Below are 19823 nucleotides of genomic sequence, written 5' to 3'. Positions count from 1 at the left end.
TTTCTTGACCTCCGTGGAAGGAGGAAGCCTCTGGTAATCAAGCTGGTCTCCTTTCCCGGTTTGCTCTCGCGTTCCCGGAACCCCGAGCAAGCAGGTCTCCTTCCCTGCGGTTTGCAGGGTGGTTCGGGGAACGCGAGAGCAAACTGCGGCGAAGCTGGTCTCCTTTCCCGGTTTGCTCTCTCGTTCCCGGAACCCCGAGCAAGCAGGTCTCCTTCCCTGCGGTTTGCAGGGTGGTTCGGGGAACGCGAGAGCAAACCGCGGCGAAGCTGGTCTCCTTTCCCGGTTTGCTCTCTCGTTCCCGGAACCCCGAGCAAGCAGGTCTCCCTCCCTGCGGTTTGCAGGGTGGTTCGGGGAACACGAGAGCAAACCGCGGCGAAGCTGGTCTCCTTTCCCGGTTTGCTCTCTCGTTCCCGGAACCCCGAGCAAGCAGGTCTCCTTCCCTGCGGTTTGCAGGGTGGTTCGGGGAACGCGAGAGCAAACCGCGGCGAAGCTGGTCTCCTTTCTCGGTTTGCTCTCGCGTTCCCCGAACCCCCCTTGAAGCCGCCCAACAGCGCTGCAGTGTGGCCACATCTAACACCACTTGCAGCGCTGGTTGCTGTAAGTGTGGCCACTCTGCAGCGCTGGCCCTATACAGCTGTACTAATACAGCTGTAACAACCAGCGCTGCAAAATTTTAGATGTAGTCTTTAAATCAACACTGGGTATCTTTCTAAAAGATATGCTACAGCTCAAAACAGAAAATCTGGGCTTGATGTAGAAATTGTTGGCTGAAGTTCTTTGGTCTGTGCTATGTAGGAAGTCAGATTAGATATCATAACGGTCCCTTCTGACCTTAAAGTTATGAGTTTATGAATTAAGTGAGCAGGGAGTAGATTATGCAGGGATATAAGCAATGAGATAAGGAACTTTTCAACACCAGCAGGGAAATCCTGTCCCAGTGAAGTCAATGGGAGTTTTGCAATTGACTTCAAAGGGGATAGGAGTTTACCCCAATCAGAATTCAAATCTGCCCTGTGTTGGCAATGGCCAAAATTAGTTGTCATTAGATGGTGTCAATCGTTGTGGTGTTTTTATGTGGACATTTTTCCACTAGGACCTCCAACTCACTTCGCAAAAGTCACCGGTGAGCTTTTAAATGGTAATGAGTAATGACCCTAATCAAAGCCACACCAGTGACCCAGAGGTGAAAGGCTCCATATTCCATTGCCAGTCTCCTGACCCTGTTAGTTCCCTGCAGTAGTGATCTCTGACATCTTTCAAAAAACAAAAGGATATCAATGTCCAAAGCATTGCCTCATCTCCCATCTTGCAGAGCTGCAACAATTTAGAACATGCTACCCAATACAGATCCCTTTCCCTTAAAAAAATGCATCTGCAGTCAAATTACAGTATTCCAGGATCTTTTACTTGCAGTTGCAATTGTGCATTCCATAGAAGATTCACAAGGGAAAACTGTACATTTATTCAGACAGCCAGTGGCTTGAAGGCAGCGGTTCTAAGCAGGAAGGGAATTTTGTGTGGAAATCAAATTTTTGTAAAGTCAGTGTATTACAAACATCCATGCAATCAAAATTTCAGAGAGAAATTAATTGCCTGTGTAGGCAAGATACCTGAAGGTGTGAATCTGAAGTCATTGGAATAAAACCCAGTCAATGTTTTAAGTGCCTTTTAACTGATAACGTAACTGTTTCATGAATACCTTAGGATGAACAGTGATGGTCCTTTAAAGCTTTGCTTCCTCTCCTCCCCACCAATAAAATACAACACTGAAGGCATTTCCAGCACTATTACCCAATGTCAAAGCCCATCAGAATGCAACAAGTTGTCCCAGTGGGTCTATTCAGTGAGCACTCACATTGCAGTAGGTTTCAGAAAGCTTCATGGTAGGGAAGCCATGGTGGGCAATGCTCAGATGTAGAGGGTGTGTCCTCTCCCCAATGTCTGATAATCTGAGAGTTGGCTAGTTCAGATGATATTGGTAAGGAGTTAGGGAACTTTTCATGAACAACAGTGAATTCAAATTACTACCAGGACAGCTGTTTGGTGACCTAGGTGCAATTGTTGATCTCCATACATTTTCTGGTGGACTGGAGCCCACAAACACAAAAAGATAGCTCTAAGCATTAATTAGTATCTCTGTACTAAGGAGCAGCAAGAGGCTAAGGACTGAATAAGCATGGAGAATAAGTTGCTTTCTCATGCCAAATGCACTCTCTCCATGTTGGAGATGATGCGCACTGAAGAGGTGTCTGTCCTGAGGATAAAGAGAGATCGTCAGTCTCCAGGATTGTCAATGCACTAAAACCGCAGAGAAGTACAGGCCCAGTTCTCCTTATCTAGATGTAAAATAGAAGTAGGTATACTGAAGACAATGGAATTACCTTGGGGTAAATGAGGAATTCTTTAATGGCTGGCTCTGTATGAATCCTGACTCACTCAAAGAGGTGTTATCTGAATGCGCATGAGGAGAAACATCATTGGCTGAAGAAACTGACTTACAGAAGATCAAAACAGATAAAGTGCAGCTTGGATAAGGAGTGACTAAAGGTCTAGGAAACGGACATGGATATAAGAGTCTACCACATTTGAAAGGTGTAGATGCCCTTGTGGAGGAGAAGAAATTCTGCATGGCTTCTAAGGGAGTAATAGGAAAAGTTAGGCTAAGCATCAAGAGTTACTCCTTGACGGTGAGTGGCAATAGACTGAACAGTGTCCCAAGGGAGAGTGATTGAAGCTGCACTTGGGATATTTAAAATATTTATTATTTATTTATCTGTACTGCAGTAGCAGCCAAAGGCTCCAGTTGGGATCATGGACCTGTTGTGACAGATGCTGTACATGTGCATAGCAAGGGAGACCCTGCTCCAAAGAGTTCACAATCTAAATAGATAATAAAGCAAATGAAGGGAGGGGGCCAGGGACAGAACACAAGCTAAGGGCTTGGCTATACTGGAGAGTTGCAGCGCTGGTGGTGGGTTTACAGCGCTGCAACTTATTCACCGTCTATACTTGCAAGGCACATACAGCGCTGCATCTCCCTGGCTGCAGTGCTGGCTGTACTCCTGCTCTGCCTGGGGTATAAGCATTGCAGCGCTGGTGATGCAGAGCTGCTCTGCAAGTGTGGCCACCAAAAACGCTGTAATTGGCCTCTGAGGTATTCGGAGGTATCCCAGAATGCCAGTTCAGCCACTCTGCTGTTTTGTTGTGAACTCCGGGCTCCCGGAGCTGCTTATCTAAAAAACAAACACAGCTCGTTTGCTCGAGCAGAGGCAGGCAGGGGGATTCCTTTGGAATGTTCACAGTTTGCTTGAGGAGAGAAGCAACACAGCGGGGGGAAGGAGGGAGTCTGTTTTGGAGCAGCTGCTTATCTGGTCTGAAGGCTATTTGTATTTAGTGAATAAGAGAGGGGTGGGGGAAGGGGTCAAAACTTTTAAAATGATTGAAGGTTGGTGCTGTGTATCTTCCAGTCCTTAAAACATGCAAGGCAGGGAGCTGACTGAGGCCATGGCTACCCTGGCACTTTACAGCGCTGCAACTTTCGCGCTCAGGGGTGTGAAAAAACACCTCCATGAGCGCTGCAAGATACAGCGCTGTAAAGCCTCAGTGTAATCAGTGCCGTGGCGCTGGGAGCGCAGCTCCCAGCGCTGCAAGCTACACCCGTAAGGGATGTAGTTTATGTGCAGCGCTGGGAGAGCTCTCTCCCAGCGCTGGCGCTCCGACTACACTCACACTTCAAAGCACTGCCACGGCAGCGCTCCTGCAGCACTGCCGTGGCAGCACTTTGAAATTTCATGTGTAGCCATAGCCACAGTGTCAGCTCCAAAAATCCACTCTCTCTGTCTCCCCCACCTCCCTGTCATGCTCCACCCCACCCACCTCTTTTGAAAAGCACGTTGCAGCCACTTGAACACTGGGATAGCTGCCCATAATGCACCACTCCCAACAGCGCTGCAAATGCTGCAAATGTGGCCACACGGCAGCACTGGTAGCTGTCAGTGTGGCCACACTGCAGCTCTTTCCCTACACAGCTGTACGAAGACAGCTGTAACTCCCAGAACTGTACAGCTGTAAGTGTAGCCATACCCTAAGCAGTTAGGGTGAGGACAGGCATATATGGGTCTTGCTAGTTCCCTTTTTAATTACCAGAGGTATCCACTTAGAACTAAAATATTTGTTTTCAAAGCTTCATCCTCATCTGAAATCTTAATCCTCTTGTTTGTAACATCACAACCATTTCCAGTCACAGACAACAGGATTAGGACTTCAGATGAGGCGGGGGCTGCAGGAATTTATGAATTGCTGTAACAGGACCTGGTCCAGATTCTTTTCTCAGCTTCACCGGGGTAACTGAAACGATGTGACTACACCGGTTGTGGCAAATCTGGAGTAACTGAGATTAGAACACGTTCAGGAATAATAAAAGTGGGATGGGAAAAATCAGAAAATGCATGATGTGGGGAAGCAGAATTGTTTGTAGACAAAATTTTGACTTTTTAAGTCCTTCAGGAGGCAACAGCAGTTAGTTTGCTTGTAAAGAAATTCCATTCACAACTGTGCCCCTTTGGCAGCGCAAAGTGGTATTGTGTGTCCATGAGTGTGGGGGGGCACTGTAGCAGATGCTATCCCTGTGCTAAGCCAGCCCTGCTTGCCAGTGTAAGGGGAATGGGCACTGACACTCCCAGTCCTAGTGCTTAGGTTTTCCCCAGGATTGTCTCTGGCTTCTGTAGAGGGGTGTAAAGAGGTTGGAAATTCTCATCCCTAACACACACCGGCACAGGGCCACGTGCACTCTTGCCCTGGGACAGAAGAGGAAGACGACCATCACGTCCACTTGGCATTTCCTTTCATGGACATGGCTCCATGCCTGCCTTGTCTGAAGCAATGATGATTATAGCATGACTGTAAGAAAAGTAATTTCATAACTGAAATGGCTGGACAGCATACAGGACACTGCAGGTGGGTCAGCTGCAAAGGTGAGCCACTGGAAGCACAGCACTGCTGAGGAAGTTGCATATACTGTAACAAAATGTTTGCTCACTGGCTGTGGATCACCGTACAGCTGGGATAAAAACAGACCCTATCCTACAGCAGCAGGCTTATAGGAAGGCACATCCTTCTAGGATGCCTGAATAAATGGGACCACCATCTCTGCTCTGTGCAATCTATGCTCTTCTCCATGTGAAAACATCATTTTTATTATGGATAATGACAGTCTTTAGAAACCCCAAGCTAAATCAGGGCACCATCCTTTTAGGCACTGTGTTCGGTGAGTGTGTATTACATATCCTTCTCTGTGCCAATCCACACAAGATGTGAATCTGTCACAGCCCCCACCTATAGAACCGTGGTCCCTTTAGCTCAAGCACTTCACTCTCTTAGCTCAGGAGGCCTACAGTGTGTCAGCCAAAATGGCAGCCATTACACATTCTTATAAACTGTGAGGTCTTCAGAGCAGGCTTGAGTTAAACAGATAGAGAGTGGGAAATACCTAGTCAGAGGTCACAGTAGAAGGTAGTGAATACAGTGCCTAAGTTTCATTTTCAAAAATGACTTAGGCTCCTAAGTCAATTAGGCATTGCAAGGCTGAGCAGAGTAATGCCTACATAACTTTAAATATCTGGCAATGAAAATAGAAAACCCAATAATAATGGAAGATTTCATCCCCATATTGACTGGGTACATGTCACCTCGTGACCAGATTCAGAGAGAAAATTTCTAGACACCATTAATGACTGCTCCTTGGAGCAGCTAGTCCTGGAACCCACAAGGGGAGAGGCAATTCCTGATGTATTCCTAAGAGAAGCATTTATGATCTGGTCCAAGAGGTGAATATAGCTGAACAGCTTAGTAATAGTGACCATAATGTAATTAATTTTAACATGCTTGGGGGGCAGAGGAATACTGAAGAAACCTACCACAGTAACATTTAACTTCATCAAGGTGGATTACACAAAAATGATGAAGCTAATTAAACAGAAATTAAAAGAAACAGTCACAAAATTGAAATGCCTGCAAACTGCATGGAAACTATATTGAGGAAAATAGAAAGGAATATAATGAAAGTCAAGCGACTTATGAGAAGAGGATGAGGGAACTGGACTTATTTAGTCTGCAGAGAGAAGAGTGAGGGAGGATTTGATAGCGGCCTTCAACTACCTGAAGGGGGCTTCCAAAGAGGATGGAGCAAATCTATTTTCAATGGTGGCAGATGACAGAAGAAGAGGCAATGGTCTCAAGTTGCAGTGGGGGAAGTCTAGGTTGGCTATTATGAAAAACTATTTCACTAGGAGGGTGGAGAAGCACTGGAATGGGTTACCTAGGGAGGTGGCAGAATCTCCATCCTTAGAAGTTTTTAAGGCCTGGCTTGACAAAGCCCTGGCTGGGATGATTTAGTTGGTGTTGGTCCTATTTTGAGCAGGGGGTTGGACTAGATGACCTCCTGAGGTCTCCTCCAACCCTAATTTTCTATGGTTCTATTAAGTGTAAAAGTAAAATTAGGCAGGCCAAAAAATAATTTGAAGAGCACCTAGTAAAAGACAAAAACTAACAGCAACGACATCAAAAAATTAAGTACATCAGAAGCAGGAAGCCTACCAAACAATCAGTAGGTCCACTGGATGACCAAAATGCTAAAGGAAGACAAGGCCATTGCAGAGAAGCTAAATTAATTCTGTGCTTTGGTCTTCACTCCAGAGGATGAGAGGGAGTTTCCCACAACTGGGCCACTATTTTTAGGTACATATTGGAGGAACTGTCTCATACTGAGGTGTCCATACAGGAGGTTTTCGAACAAACTGATAAATTAAACAGTAATTAATCACCAGAACCAGATGATATCCACCCAAAAGATATAAAGGAACTCATATATGAAACTGCAGAACTACTAAATGTGGTATATAAACTACCACTTAAATCAGCCTCTGCATCAGATGATTTGAGGACAGCTAGTGTAATGCTGATTTTTAAAAGGCTCCAGAGGCAATCCTGGCAATTGCAGGCTGGTAAGCCTAACTTCAGAACCAGGCAAATTTGTTGAAACTATAGTAAAGAACAAATTATCAGACACACAGATGAACAATATATGTTGGGGAAGAGTTGGCTTTTGTAAAGAAAAATCATGACTCACCAATCTATGAGAATTCTTTGAGGAGGCCACCAAGCATGTGGACAAGACTGATCCAGTTGACACGGTGTACTTAAACTTTCAGAAAACTTTTGACAAGGTCCCACACAAGGAGCAAAAAAGCTCTTAAGCAATGTGAGCAAACATGGGATAAAAGGGAAGATATTCTCATGGATCAGTAACTGGTTAAAAGATAGGAAACAGGATAGGAATAAATGGTCAGTTTTCACAGTGGAAAGAGGTTAATAGCAGGGTCTGCCAAGGATCTGCACTGGGACCTGTACTGTTCAAAATATTCATAAGCAATCTGGATAAAAGGGTAAACTGTGAGGGAGCATTTTTACAGATGATGCTAAATTACTTAAGATAATTAAGTCCAAACCTGACTGTGAAGAGTAACAAAGGGATCTCATTAATCTGGGTGATATGGCAATAAAATGGCAGATGAAATTCAGTGTAGGTAAGTACAAAGTAATGCACACTGGAAAAATATAATCCCAACTATACATACAAAATGATGGGGACTAAATTAACTGTCACCACTCAATAAAAAGATCTTGGAGTCATTGTGGATAGTTCTCTGAAAACATATATGCTCAATGTGCAAAGGCAGTCAAAAAGCTAACAACCTGTTAGGAACCACTAGGAAAGGGATACATAGTAAAACAGAAAATATCATAAATGCCACTATCTAAATCCATGGCACACCCACCTTGAATACTGCGTGCAGTTCTGGTCACCCCATCTCAAAAAATATATATTAGAATTGGAAAAGATAATGGCAACAAAAATGATTAGGGGTATGAACAGCTTCCATAAGAGGAGAGGTTAAAAACTCGAGGACTATTCAGCTTAAGAAAGAGATGACTAAGAGGGGATATGATAGAGGCCTATAAAATCATGACTGGTGAGAAGGAAGTGAATAAGGAAGTGTTATTTACTCCTTCTCATAACACAAGAACTAGGAGTCACCTAATGAAATTAATAGACAGCAGGTTTAAAACAATCATAACAAAATAGTTTCTCACACAACCTGTGGAACTTTTGTCAGGGGTTGTTGTGAAGACCAAGATTATAACAGAGTTCAGAAAAGAATTAGATTAATTCATGGAGGAGAGGTCCATCAATGGCTATTAGCCAAAATGGTCAGAGATGCAACTCCATGCTCTGGGTGTCCCTAAATCTCTAACTGACCAAAGCTGGAACTGGAATAAGAAGGGATGGATCACTCAATTGCCCTATTCTGCGTATTCCCTCTGAAGCATCTGCCACTGGTCACTGTTGGAAGACTAGATGCTGGGCTAGGAGGACCACTGATCTGACCCAGTATGGTCATTCTTATGTTTTTATGAACCCTCATGCCTAAACTGATTAACTTCATGAGCATAGTACTGTGGCTAAAATCCTTCCTTCATGCCCTACAGTTCAGCACTTCTACTTTTTGTATTAGGGTAGAGTCTAAAGGCCCCAAGCAAGATTAGGCACGGTATAGGCACATCATAGGATACTGTGCCTAACCCCAAAAGCCTACAAATATATTGCGGTCTCTCCTACAGTGACCGTGTCTTTCCTTTTTTCTGTCAAGCACTTCTGGGTACTGTATGATAATAAATACCCCTACTAATAATGTAGATAAAGGGAGGTAGAATCCTGGTTTTCTTTTAGCCCTAAGTATCGTGCTGTTGCAATGACTTATATACCCATCCCTTTAGATCACAATGGAGATTGCAAAGAGCATCTGCTATTCCACCCACACTGGCTTGCAGAGGACAGGGCCCAGTAGTTTTTTGAAAAGGAGTTTTAACCCCAGTGTCTGGTTACATGTCCATGGCCTCAACTTCGAAATAGATCTCTGTATTTCTATTATTGCACACAAGCTAAACAAATGCATTGAAAACTGACTGAGTTAGCTTCACAAGTACATTGACAGATAAATGTAGCAAGGCCTTTAACAGCTGAACCATTGGTACTGAATCAGACAGCTCTAGGCTATGCCAATGTACAACTCTGTAGATCTCTCTATGTTTAGAGGCCTGAGAGTCATACTACTCTGCCTACATTTTTTTTTATTTTTTTTTTTACACATAATAGATGCCTCCACTATGTTCTCTAAAATGGCCTGTAAAGTTGGGTATATGCCCTGCAGGGAATTAAATCAAAGTTCTCTCTTTATTCTCAGGCAAACTTGTCATGAGAGTAACACAGGAAACCTGTTGGCAGTCTCTCACTTTCAAAGTTAGATACAACTCTTTGAGGAGCATAGAGAGAAGGGGAAATCATGTCCTCATATGTAGTTCCTCATTGGTTTCAGTTTCTATGGATTGGCAGTCCCGGAATTTTTCTTGAGTTTTGGGTACAAATCCAGGTGGAATTCACTTGAAACTGAGGAATTGTATTTGGTTTGCCATCCAGATCATGAAAAACTGGGAGTTTTTTAAAGTGTGATGGAAACAATAAAACTGGACCAGAATTGATCAGATCTGAGCCTAGGTATTTTGGCAAAATTTTGTGCACCTTCTGATGAACTCAAGATGACTTTGGACTTTGTAACGAAACATAAGAAGCTTGGAAGTTACATAGGGACTGGAGTTTAGTTGCAAACATTTCACACCGTATGTCTGTGAGAGAAAGAGACACTGTGTAGGTGTGTGTGTGTGTGAGAGAGAGAGAGAGTGTGTGTGTTTATTTATATCTATATATATATAGAGAGAGAGACAGACAGACAGACACAGACAGACAGACAGACAATTATTTGGGAATATAGCATTGTGCACTTGTATTACTAACCTGTTGCAGTAACCATACTTATTAAAACTCACTCAGTAAGTGAACAGCCTGTGTTTGGGTCACCCTGAGAACTATATTTCAAACCATGATGTTGTTCTTTGATACAGTGTTGTTTTTTACCTTTACCTCTATCTGGTTAGCAGGAGCCCTGATGTAGATCCCCGCTGGTGATAACGTTTCTATGTTGGAAAGTCCATCAGTTCCAGAAAGTCCAATCACTGTGTTATGCCTGACTCTATTCCCCTGTTCCAAGGACTCTCCTAAAATATAATCAGAGGCACAAATTCATCAAATGCAGCTCCAGCAATCATCACTCATACAGACCACATATTATTCTGTATGTTTTATTCCCCACCTATACTGTTGTGCAAGGCAGTGTATGCTGGTTGGCCGCAGCTTTTCACCACAGAGGTGGCTGCATTTCTGCAGTGTTGTACATATACTATTTGCAAAGCACTCTGGAATCCATGTTACAACATAGAAGGAAATCTGAGAGTGGAGCAGGATCAATGTAACATGTCAGGGGTCTAAATATCAGGGGTGAAGATTATTACCATGGTGCATAGTTGAAAGATCAGATAATTTCCACAGGGTGAAGAGGAAACTGTTGTTATTAATTTGTACTCTGGTCGTGCCAAGAGGAACCAAGATCAGAGTCTCTTGTGTTAGGCACTATACAAACACAAACACAGAGTGAGACAGTCTCTGCCCCGAAGAGTTTATGATCTAAACAGAGAAGACAGACAACAGGTAGAAAGAAGAGATATTACGATACACCTTGTACAGATGGGGAACAGAGGCACAGAGGGATGAGGTGAGTTGCCTAAATTCACACAGGCACTCTGTGAGAGAGCCAGGAATTAAACCCAAAATCTCCTGAGTCCCCAGCCAATGCCTTAACCATGTAAACAGAAACATTAAAAACACATCATGCAATCATGTGCCAAAGTGCCTTGGGTTTTTGCTTGTTGTTGTTTTATTTTGGTTGTTGTTGGGTTTTTTGGTGGGTTGTTGTTTTTTTTTGGGGGGGGAGGCATGAACTAGACAATGGGCAGAAGACAACAATGGATCCATGACTCACAGCAGCAGACATGCCCCCTGCCTGCTGCAGTTGGGTCCCAAAAACAGCATGCACCATGAATTGGCACAGAAAGGAAAGAAAAGCACTTTAACCTCCATCCTAAGGAAATGCCAGCCATCATCTATTTGGAAATTGGCAAGCCCTATCCAGGGAACATGCAAGTCAACCTCCCCCTTCCTTTACAAGAAATATGGTTCTTGCTAGGGATAACATACGCCAACACTCCCTGCAGTTCTCCCCCAGACACAGGTACTCTCCCACATATTAACCACCCTAAATTCAAGCTGATCTCCAGGGGAAAAAAATGCATTGAGTTTGGAGCTTAATTTTTTCACACACCCTGCAACCTCCATTTCATTTACCTTGGAACTAGATCCTACTGAGAAATATTTCCTTTTCAGATTGTACTTATTTCAGTCACAGCCATTATGAGAGCAAAAGTAGGATTGTACACTAGTGAAAGGAGACATAACAAGTCTTGGCTTCCAGGCCGGGATCTTGTTTGCCAATTAACTTTAAGCCCAGAGCAAATTTTTATGACTGTCCTGCAAACCCTAGAAAATAGGGGTTTAAATGAAATCATTGAACGAATCCAATTCTAGAGCAGCAAACAGGCAGCTATAATAAATATGCCTTTACAGGTAACAAAATGATATATAAATTCATCTTTCAGACCCTCTGGAGCTACTGACATTGAAGCCATTAAAGAAGTCTTGAGGATACAGAGTATTCAGACCAAAATTTCTGAGGACACATTTAGTTCAGCCCAGAGATTGGAAAGTCAGACTTATGTCTCAGCATGAATGATGGGAGGAACAGATTTCCAGATTAAGACCTGGACAGGCTGAGCGCTGCACCTGTTTATAGTCAAAGTGATTTCAGTGGGACACCAGTCGAGAGGAAGGCCTGCATGTGTGCACTGGATTGCAGGATCAGGGCCTAAGGCTTTTGTTTGTTTGTTTAAATTTAAATTGCTGTTTCTCATCCGTGACTGGCAGCAGCGAAAACTAACATGATATCATTAGATAGTCAGGCAGTATGGGATGCTGGTGGAACAGTCTGCAGACCAATCTCCAGCTTGCTTTAATGGTAGATCGGAGAAAGATTTTGATTTTTAATATTTTTGTTGTCTCAAGTTCCAAATCAGTCAAGTACTTAGGCCTGTGCTTGACTTTAAGCACGTGCTATCATCCCATTGTTTTCAATGTCACCTGATCAACACTAACGGGAAGTATATGTTTATGTGCTTTGGTGAACCAGGCCTTTAAATATTACATCATAGAGTTCTTTCTATGACAGGTGAATCTCTATCCACTGTTAGATTATAAAGAAAAGAGGTGAGGTGGGAGAGAAGTACCAATGGGACTGAACAAGCTCCATGCTGCTCATAAGAAATGGACCCAAGGCATATATGGTTACAAGGGAATAGGTCCTCAGCAGCTGCATGAGGAAGCTGGAAAATTATATACTGAATTCCACAAGACTAGTGCCAGGGAACATGAATTGAACCTTCTTCCACCCAAGGAAGTTTTGATTAACAGTATCCTTGGCATAAAGAGCCACACATAGGTTGATTGGAAATCCTCTGCTTCACTTACCCAGTAGAATCCCATGACCAAAAATGTTATAGAAAACATTATTGTCCACTCTTAGCTCTGAGGTCCTCGACAGACTGAGTCCTCGACCAAAGGAATCCCATACAGAGCAACCGCGAACGTAAGAATCTGGAAAGAAAAGGGTAGTGTCAGAGGAAAGCAAGAATATAACTCCAGGTTGCCTCACTTAAAGGTGATGTTTTTGTACAAACTATTATTCATCAACTCTGATGCTGCTTGATTAAGTCAACTTGCTGTGATGCTCCAATGAGACAGATCACAATCCAAGCTGTGCACCCTTACCAAATTTTGCAATATTTTACCAACCTGCAAGTATTGCTTATATGATGAATTTTACCCCCTCAGCCCCAAAATGATTTCCAACTGGTAAAATGTTTGCAACATTGTGACATTGCATCACAACATAATGAGGTTTTAAAGCAGCATCATAACGTTGCAAAGTACTGTGGCATCATGCTAACACAAATATATTACACTTTCTATGATGTCACTATATTAAGTGAATTTGCATCACAGCAATGTCATGCAAGTGAGTTTTTTTCTATACAACAAACTTTGAAATGTGGCCAGTTTAGCACAATCACACAAGAAGCCGAACATATGCCATCCAGTGATCCGCAAAGCAAGAATAAAAATGTCATTACGCTGTAAGAGATCTTTTATATGCAACCCAGTGAGCCATGTGCAAATTAGCAGAAATGACTAATGACAGGCCAGTGTGGGCTACATGCCAGGACAAAGGCAAAGCTTGCTCAGCTGATGTTCATATCCTGGACTTGATCTAGCTCCCTTTAACACCAAAGGAAAGATTCCCATTGGTATGAACAGGAGTTGGAGGGCCCTACAACAGTCACCAGACTTTACTGCAGTCTGCAGTAGTGATTGACAAACCCTAAAAGACTGAAAGTCCAAGTTAATTAAACCTCCCCCATGAGATTACAGTAAGGGAGATCTAGGTTGGATATTAGGAAACACTATTTCACTAGGAGGGTGGTGAAGCACTGGAATGGGTTACCTAGGAGATGGTGGAATCTCCATCCTTAGAGGTTTTTAAGGTCTGGCTTGACAAAGCCCTGGCTGGGATAATTTAGTGGGTTTGGATCCTGCTTTGAGGAGTGGATTGGACTAGATGACCTCCTGAGGTCTCTTCCAATCCTAATCTTCTATGATTCTGTGAATTATATTATTCTATGAAGCTTGGCTAGGAATCTCATGAGAACCAACTTTACCCATGAGCTTTCCAGGTCTTCAGTTGCTGGACTGAAGCTAATGAAATAAGATCATTCTTAGTATTTTATTTCTGTTTCCAGTGCTGGCCAGACCATGATTACATATAGAAGCAGCAAAAATGAAATATAATTTGAGACGGGCTGCAAGGCAGAGGGGAAAAACAATTAAATATCTTAAAATCTTCAACAAGATTCATTAGAGGTTGAGTTCTAGGAATGAATAAAACTTAATGTGGATTTCTTATTTAATTGAACCACCCCTAGTCTGAAACATTTCACAGAGCAGAGAGAGAGGACCCTAAATACAAAATTTGGTTTGGTTTGGAACGTGGATTTTAAAGAAAACATAGTATCATAGAATTATAGAACTGGAAGGGACGTCAAGAGGTCTTCTAGTCCAGTCTCCTCCACTCATGGCAGGGCTATATTATCTAGACCATTCCTAACAGGTGTTTGTCTAACCTGCTCTTAAACATCTCCAATCATGGTGATTCCACGACCTCCCTAGGTAATTTATTCCAGTGTTTAATCACCCTAACAGTTAGGAAGTTTTTCCTAATATCCCACCCTAACAGTTAGGAAGTTTTTCCCCTAATATCCAACCTAAACCTCCCTTGCAGCAATTTAAGCCCATTGCTGCTGCTTCTATCCTCAGAGGTTAAGAAAAACAATTTTTCTTCCTTCTCCTTGTAACCACCTTTTACATACTTGAAAACTGTTATTGTGTCCCTTCTCAGTCTTCTCTTTTCCAGACTAAACAAACCCAATTTTTTCAATCATCCCTCATAGATCATATTTTCCAGACTTTTAATAATTTGTGTTGCTCTTCTCTGGACTTTCTCCAGTTTGTCCACATCCTTCCAGAAATGTGGCACCCAGAACTGAACACAATGCTCCTGTTGAGGCCTAATAAGAGCAGAGTAGAGTGGAAGAATTATTTCTCCTGTCCTGCTTACAATACTCCTGCTAATACATCCCAGAATGATGGTCGCTTTTTTTGCAACAGTGTTACACTGTTTGACTCATATTTAGTTTGTGGTCCGCTATGACCCCTAGATCCCTTTCCGCAGTACTCCTTCCTAGGCGATCATTTCCTATTTTGTATGTGCGCAACTGATTGTTCCTTCCTAAATGGAGTCCTTTGCATTTGTCCTTACTGAATTTCATCCTATTTACTTCAGACCATTTCTCCAGTTTGTCCAGATCATTATAGTAGCTCCACCTAAGTTGTAGTTCCCTAGTTTATTTATGAGAAGGTCATGCGGGGCAGAATCAAAAGCTTTACTAAAATCAAGATATAGCATGTCTTATGCTTCCCCCCTATCCACAAGGCTTGTTACCCTGTCAGAGAAAGATATCAGGTTGGTTTGACATGATTTATTTTTGACAAATCCATGCTGACTGTGATTTATCATCTCATTATCTTCTAGATGTTTGCAAATTGATTGCTTAATTATTTGTTCCATATCTTTCTGGGTACAGAAGTTAAGCTGACTGGTCTGTAATTCCCTGGGTTATCCTTATTTCCTTTTTTATAGATAAATTTGCACTGTATTTGCCCTTTTCCGGTCTTCTAGAATCTCTCCCATCTTCCATTACTTCTCAAAGATAATCGCTAATGGCTCAGATATCTCCTCAGTCAGCTCCTTGAATAGTCTAGGATGCATTTAATCAGACCCTGGTGACTTGAAGACATCTAATTTGTCCAAGTAACCTTTTTCTTTCACTATTTTAGCCTCTTTTGATCCTACCTCATTAACACTGGTATTCAATATGTTAGATGTCCAATAACCACCAACCTTCTTGGTGAAAACCGAAACAATGAAGTCATTAAGCTTTGTGCCATTTCCACATTTTCTGTTATTATTCCCCCCGCCCGATTGGTCCCTGGTCTTCCTCTTGCATCTATGTGTTTGTAGAATGTTTTCTTGTTACCCTTTATGTCTCTAGCTTGTTTGATCTCGTTTTGTGCCTTGGCCTTTGTAATTGCTTGCATTATTTGTTTATATTCATCCTTTGTAATTTGACCTAGTTTCCCCTTTTTGTAGGTTTTTTTTTTTATTTTTAGATCACTGAAGATCTCCTGGTTAAGCCAGGGGTGGTCTCTTGCCATACTTCCTATCTTTCCTACGCAGTGGAGTAGTTTGCTCCTGTGCCCTTAACAATGTCTCTTTGAAAAACTGCCAACTGTCTTCTATTGTTTTTCCCGTTACACTTGTTTCCCATGGAATCTTAACCTATCAACTCCCTGAGTTTGCTTAAGTCTGCCTTCTTGAAATTCATTGTCTTTATTATGCTGTTCTCCCTCCTACCATTCCTTAGAATCATGAACTCTACCATTTCATGATCATTTTCATGCCCAAGTTCAATCAGTGGAGGCTTGATTCATGGCATTTCTTGGGCCTATCTCCAAACTATAATAATCATCAATAGCACCTATTTCTTATACAGTATAGCAGTTTTCATCAATAGATCCCACGGCACTTCACAGACTTTAGTGTCTCTACCCTGACAAGACCCTCAAGAGTCGAGGCAGTGCTATTATCTCCATTTGACAGATAAGGAGCTGAAGCACAGAGAGGCTAAGTGACTTGGCTGAGTCCACAGAGGAAGTTGGGGGCAGAGCAGGTAATTGAACCAAGGTCTCCCAAGTGCTAAGCAAGTGCCCTAACCAGTCTCTCACCAGTCATATGGGCATCCCCGGCAATGGTCAGTGCGCTCAGGTGCTGCTGGAATGCTTGGCCCATGTTCTGGAGTTGAACGCCTTCCAAATGGATGTGACTGTCCTCACCCTGGAAAGCTTGCACAATAATAACGGCCCCCAAATCCCGGGATCCTAGCATCCTCTCACTCCTCTTGTACGGACATGCCGAGGCATCTGAAATACAGCAGAGGGTCTGTCAGCGACCCAGCCCCTCAGTGACTCTATGCTCCATGCAAAGTCCTAAGCCATGTCTTTCCATGCATAAGAGCTGATCCTTTTTAGAGGGACGTATATTGAAACCTGCAGGAAGCTGAAGCCATTTTATGCTTCGGTAAGCTCCTTCTGTTCAGTTCTAAATAGATCTGTGCCTGGGAAAGATGAATTTGACATTGATTTACTGTGGGTCAGATTCGTGAAAAGGCGATTGGGCATGGATGTATTTGAATTAAACTGCAACGAGAATACTTCAAAATTCTTTATGAACATTAGCTCTTTGCAGTACCTCTCGGAGGTGTAAGTAAAGACTATTACCCCACCTGGCAAGTGGGGACAGTGAGACACAGAGCTTAAGTAGCAACTTGCTCAGGGTCAAAGATGGAAGCAGGGCTCCGAGACTGGCAGTCAGATCACACCTCTCCCTTGTTGAGGATTTAAATGGGATTGAGCATGAACAATCCTCTTGTCCCTAGAGATGGCTCTTCCAGGTCAGACATGAGGCACACAGGTGGGTAGCATATGGAGATTTGTACTACCTCTGCCCAAGCTGTGCCCCTTCTGAGGCTACAGAGAGATTTTCAGTCTCCAACATTGTCCAGACACTTTTAACAGCACAATTTTATTTATTTTCTTTTATTTTTAAGACAAAACTGTAACAACAAAATCCCACTGCGACTCTGGCAATCGAGGTGCCAGCTCATGCCAGAGCTGCAGGGCAATTCACTTGGGTATTAGCATAGATAAAGGTGGTAGAAGAGTGTATTTGGTGCTTAAACTTCATGTAAACGAGTGGGATGTTATGTGAATTGTTTTTACTTATCTGTATCCTGGTATAATGGAGTAGCAAACATGTACATTGTACACACTCCGGTAACTAAGTAACCCACCAAATGAGCCATCAAATGAGAAAGAAGCCTTGTGCGATTCAGACAAAGAACTTTAACAGAAAAGAGCTCATTTTGAAGCAAGTGGGCATTGTGTATGATGATCGGAGGTCAAAGATTCAAAATGCGTTCCTCTCTCCGTCACCAGAGGAAAAGCCCACGTGGCTTCTCACAGCTTGTTTTCTGTGAGAAGATGCTATAAGTATGGATTCCAGGAAAGATCCCACATCTCTGGACTATTTGGACTCTTACAGGGAAGCATACCAGATGCAAAGCAGAGTCCCCAGAGACTATCTGGGAACCCTGAAAAGACTTTTGGGAAACTGGCAATTTATTACATCCCTGCCGCCATTTGGAATTACAAACTGTGACTCACCTGAGCATATATTTTACCTGCCTTAATCTCTCAGTAACTCTCATTTCCTTTTCTTAACTAATAAACCTTTAGTTAGTGTACTACAGAATTGGCTACCAGTGTTGTCTTTAGTGTAAGATCTAGAGATCTGGGGTAAGTAACTAGTGTCTTGGGACTGAGAGCAACCTAAATGTGATGTGATTTTTGGTTTAAATGACCTTTTATCACAAAGTCCAGTTTGTCTGGGTGGCAAGATAGACTCGAGAATCTAACAGGACTTGGGGGTGTCTGCCCCGTTTTCTGACAGTCTGCCCTGAGGTAGGCACTCACAGTCATGAGCCACTCCAGACAATCTGACACCCACTCAAATCATCATCTTGTTATTCCTCTGACAACCACAGCTTCACTCTAACACAAATAAAACCACTCCAACTCCTCCCACTGCTACTGCATATCAATGACAATATTCCTGGGTGCCAGAGTAAACCCATGGGGCTGTACCAGCAATTGGCTGCTGCATACCAAATGAAGTCTTGTGTCAAAAGTTTAAAGCAGCCAGAATTTTAGTTTTAAAGGAAAGCATGTGCAGTCAGCAGTCCTAATTATCACCTCAAATTACAGTTACTGGGTGTGGTTCTGCTCTCTTTTATGCAGGAACCCCTGGATGAACCAGGAACCCTGCCCTGCAAGTCAGTGGAGTTATACAGGCATAAAACCACTGTAAGTGAGAGGAAATCAAACCAATTATCTTTATTTGACCAGGTTTTCCAAACGCACTTAGTAACATCTCAGTCTTCTACACTCAGAGTACAAAAAGGATTGGGAGATTTTCTTTAAGTCACTACCTAGTAAACATAATTAAAAGTTTAACATAAACTTGGAAAATGTACATGGAAACATTATTGTCAAAAGATATCCTCTTTACCACCACTTTAGGCTCATTTTAAAAAGGTGTGGGGCGGGGGGGGGTCTGAAGATGGCTTGCAACAACTGCATGAGGATAACACATCTCCAAGATAACAAGGAAATTCAGTTCTACTCCTGAGACCTCATACTTTCATGTCAAACAATGTCTGGAAAGATAAGTTCACTTTCCTGGTGCTGAGTGGGCTTCAAAGTTATTCTGTTCAGAATAACAAAATGATATACCATAATGTGATGTCAAAGTAACAATACTGCCTTTATTTATTTCTTTTCCTTTGAACATGTCTCTATCCAAATAATCTTCTTACCTCTCGACATACCTGCTTCAGCACACGCCCTTAAGTGGGACATCCTCTCTCTGGTGAGGTTTCCTCGGACAACAATTCTCCTGCTAAGCAATGCCACAACAGCTTTCAGAGCAAAGCGCTGCCCATGCACCCACTCTTCTCCAGAGCTGTGGGGGAACCTATACAAAGCATAGCAACAGACACAAGAACATGACTGCCAAGAACGTCTCCAGAAACCATCCGTTCATCCTGAGCTTAGAGATGGAAACTTCACAATTCAGAACTGGGTCCAAACTAGTTTTGTTAAGTTCCAGGGTCTAGCTCTGAGTCCACCTCTATTTCATAACTACAACAGCAAATTCCTGTGAATTCTAAAAGGGTTTGGGAGTATGGAAAGACTCTGGTTGGTTTAAAAAGGTTTCAACATGTTCTATGCACATACACAAAAAATCAGAATTAAATCTGAATCCATCAAGTTCCTTCATTATGACCCCTAACTCACATCAGGTTCATAGAAAAGTTCACCAAGAGTGACCCAGGCTGAGCTTCAAGAGTATGAGCCAAGTGATGCTCTCAGGTCACATCTGTATATTTCAGACAATTGTGGAATGGGACTC

At 42.7% G+C, this 19823-nt stretch overlaps 1 protein-coding gene across 5 annotated transcripts in view; it reads right to left on the bottom strand.

The window, feature by feature from the left end:
• PKHD1 (PKHD1 ciliary IPT domain containing fibrocystin/polyductin) overlaps positions 1 to 19823 on the bottom strand; it is a 391543-nt gene that overhangs the window by 183468 nt on the left and 188252 nt on the right. For 4 of the 5 annotated variants that reach the window (XM_030555225.1, XM_030555226.1, XM_030555228.1 and 1 more), the window contains exons 39-42: positions 19228 to 19385; positions 16520 to 16714; positions 12590 to 12715; positions 10037 to 10170 (exon numbers count right to left, since the gene is read on the bottom strand). In XM_030555225.1, the coding sequence (XP_030411085.1) occupies positions 10037 to 10170; positions 12590 to 12715; positions 16520 to 16714; positions 19228 to 19385 (613 nt within the window). The remainder of the gene's footprint in view (positions 1 to 10036; positions 10171 to 12589; positions 12716 to 16519; positions 16715 to 19227; positions 19386 to 19823) is intronic. The other variant, XM_030555227.1, reaches the window with a different exon arrangement.

The sequence above is a fragment of the Gopherus evgoodei genome, chromosome 3 (assembly GCF_007399415.2).
Source record: "Gopherus evgoodei ecotype Sinaloan lineage chromosome 3, rGopEvg1_v1.p, whole genome shotgun sequence".
NCBI lineage: Eukaryota > Metazoa > Chordata > Testudines > Testudinidae > Gopherus > Gopherus evgoodei.
The sequence above is the reverse complement of the archived record's forward strand: the minus strand, read 5'-3'. Positions and strand labels throughout refer to the sequence as shown.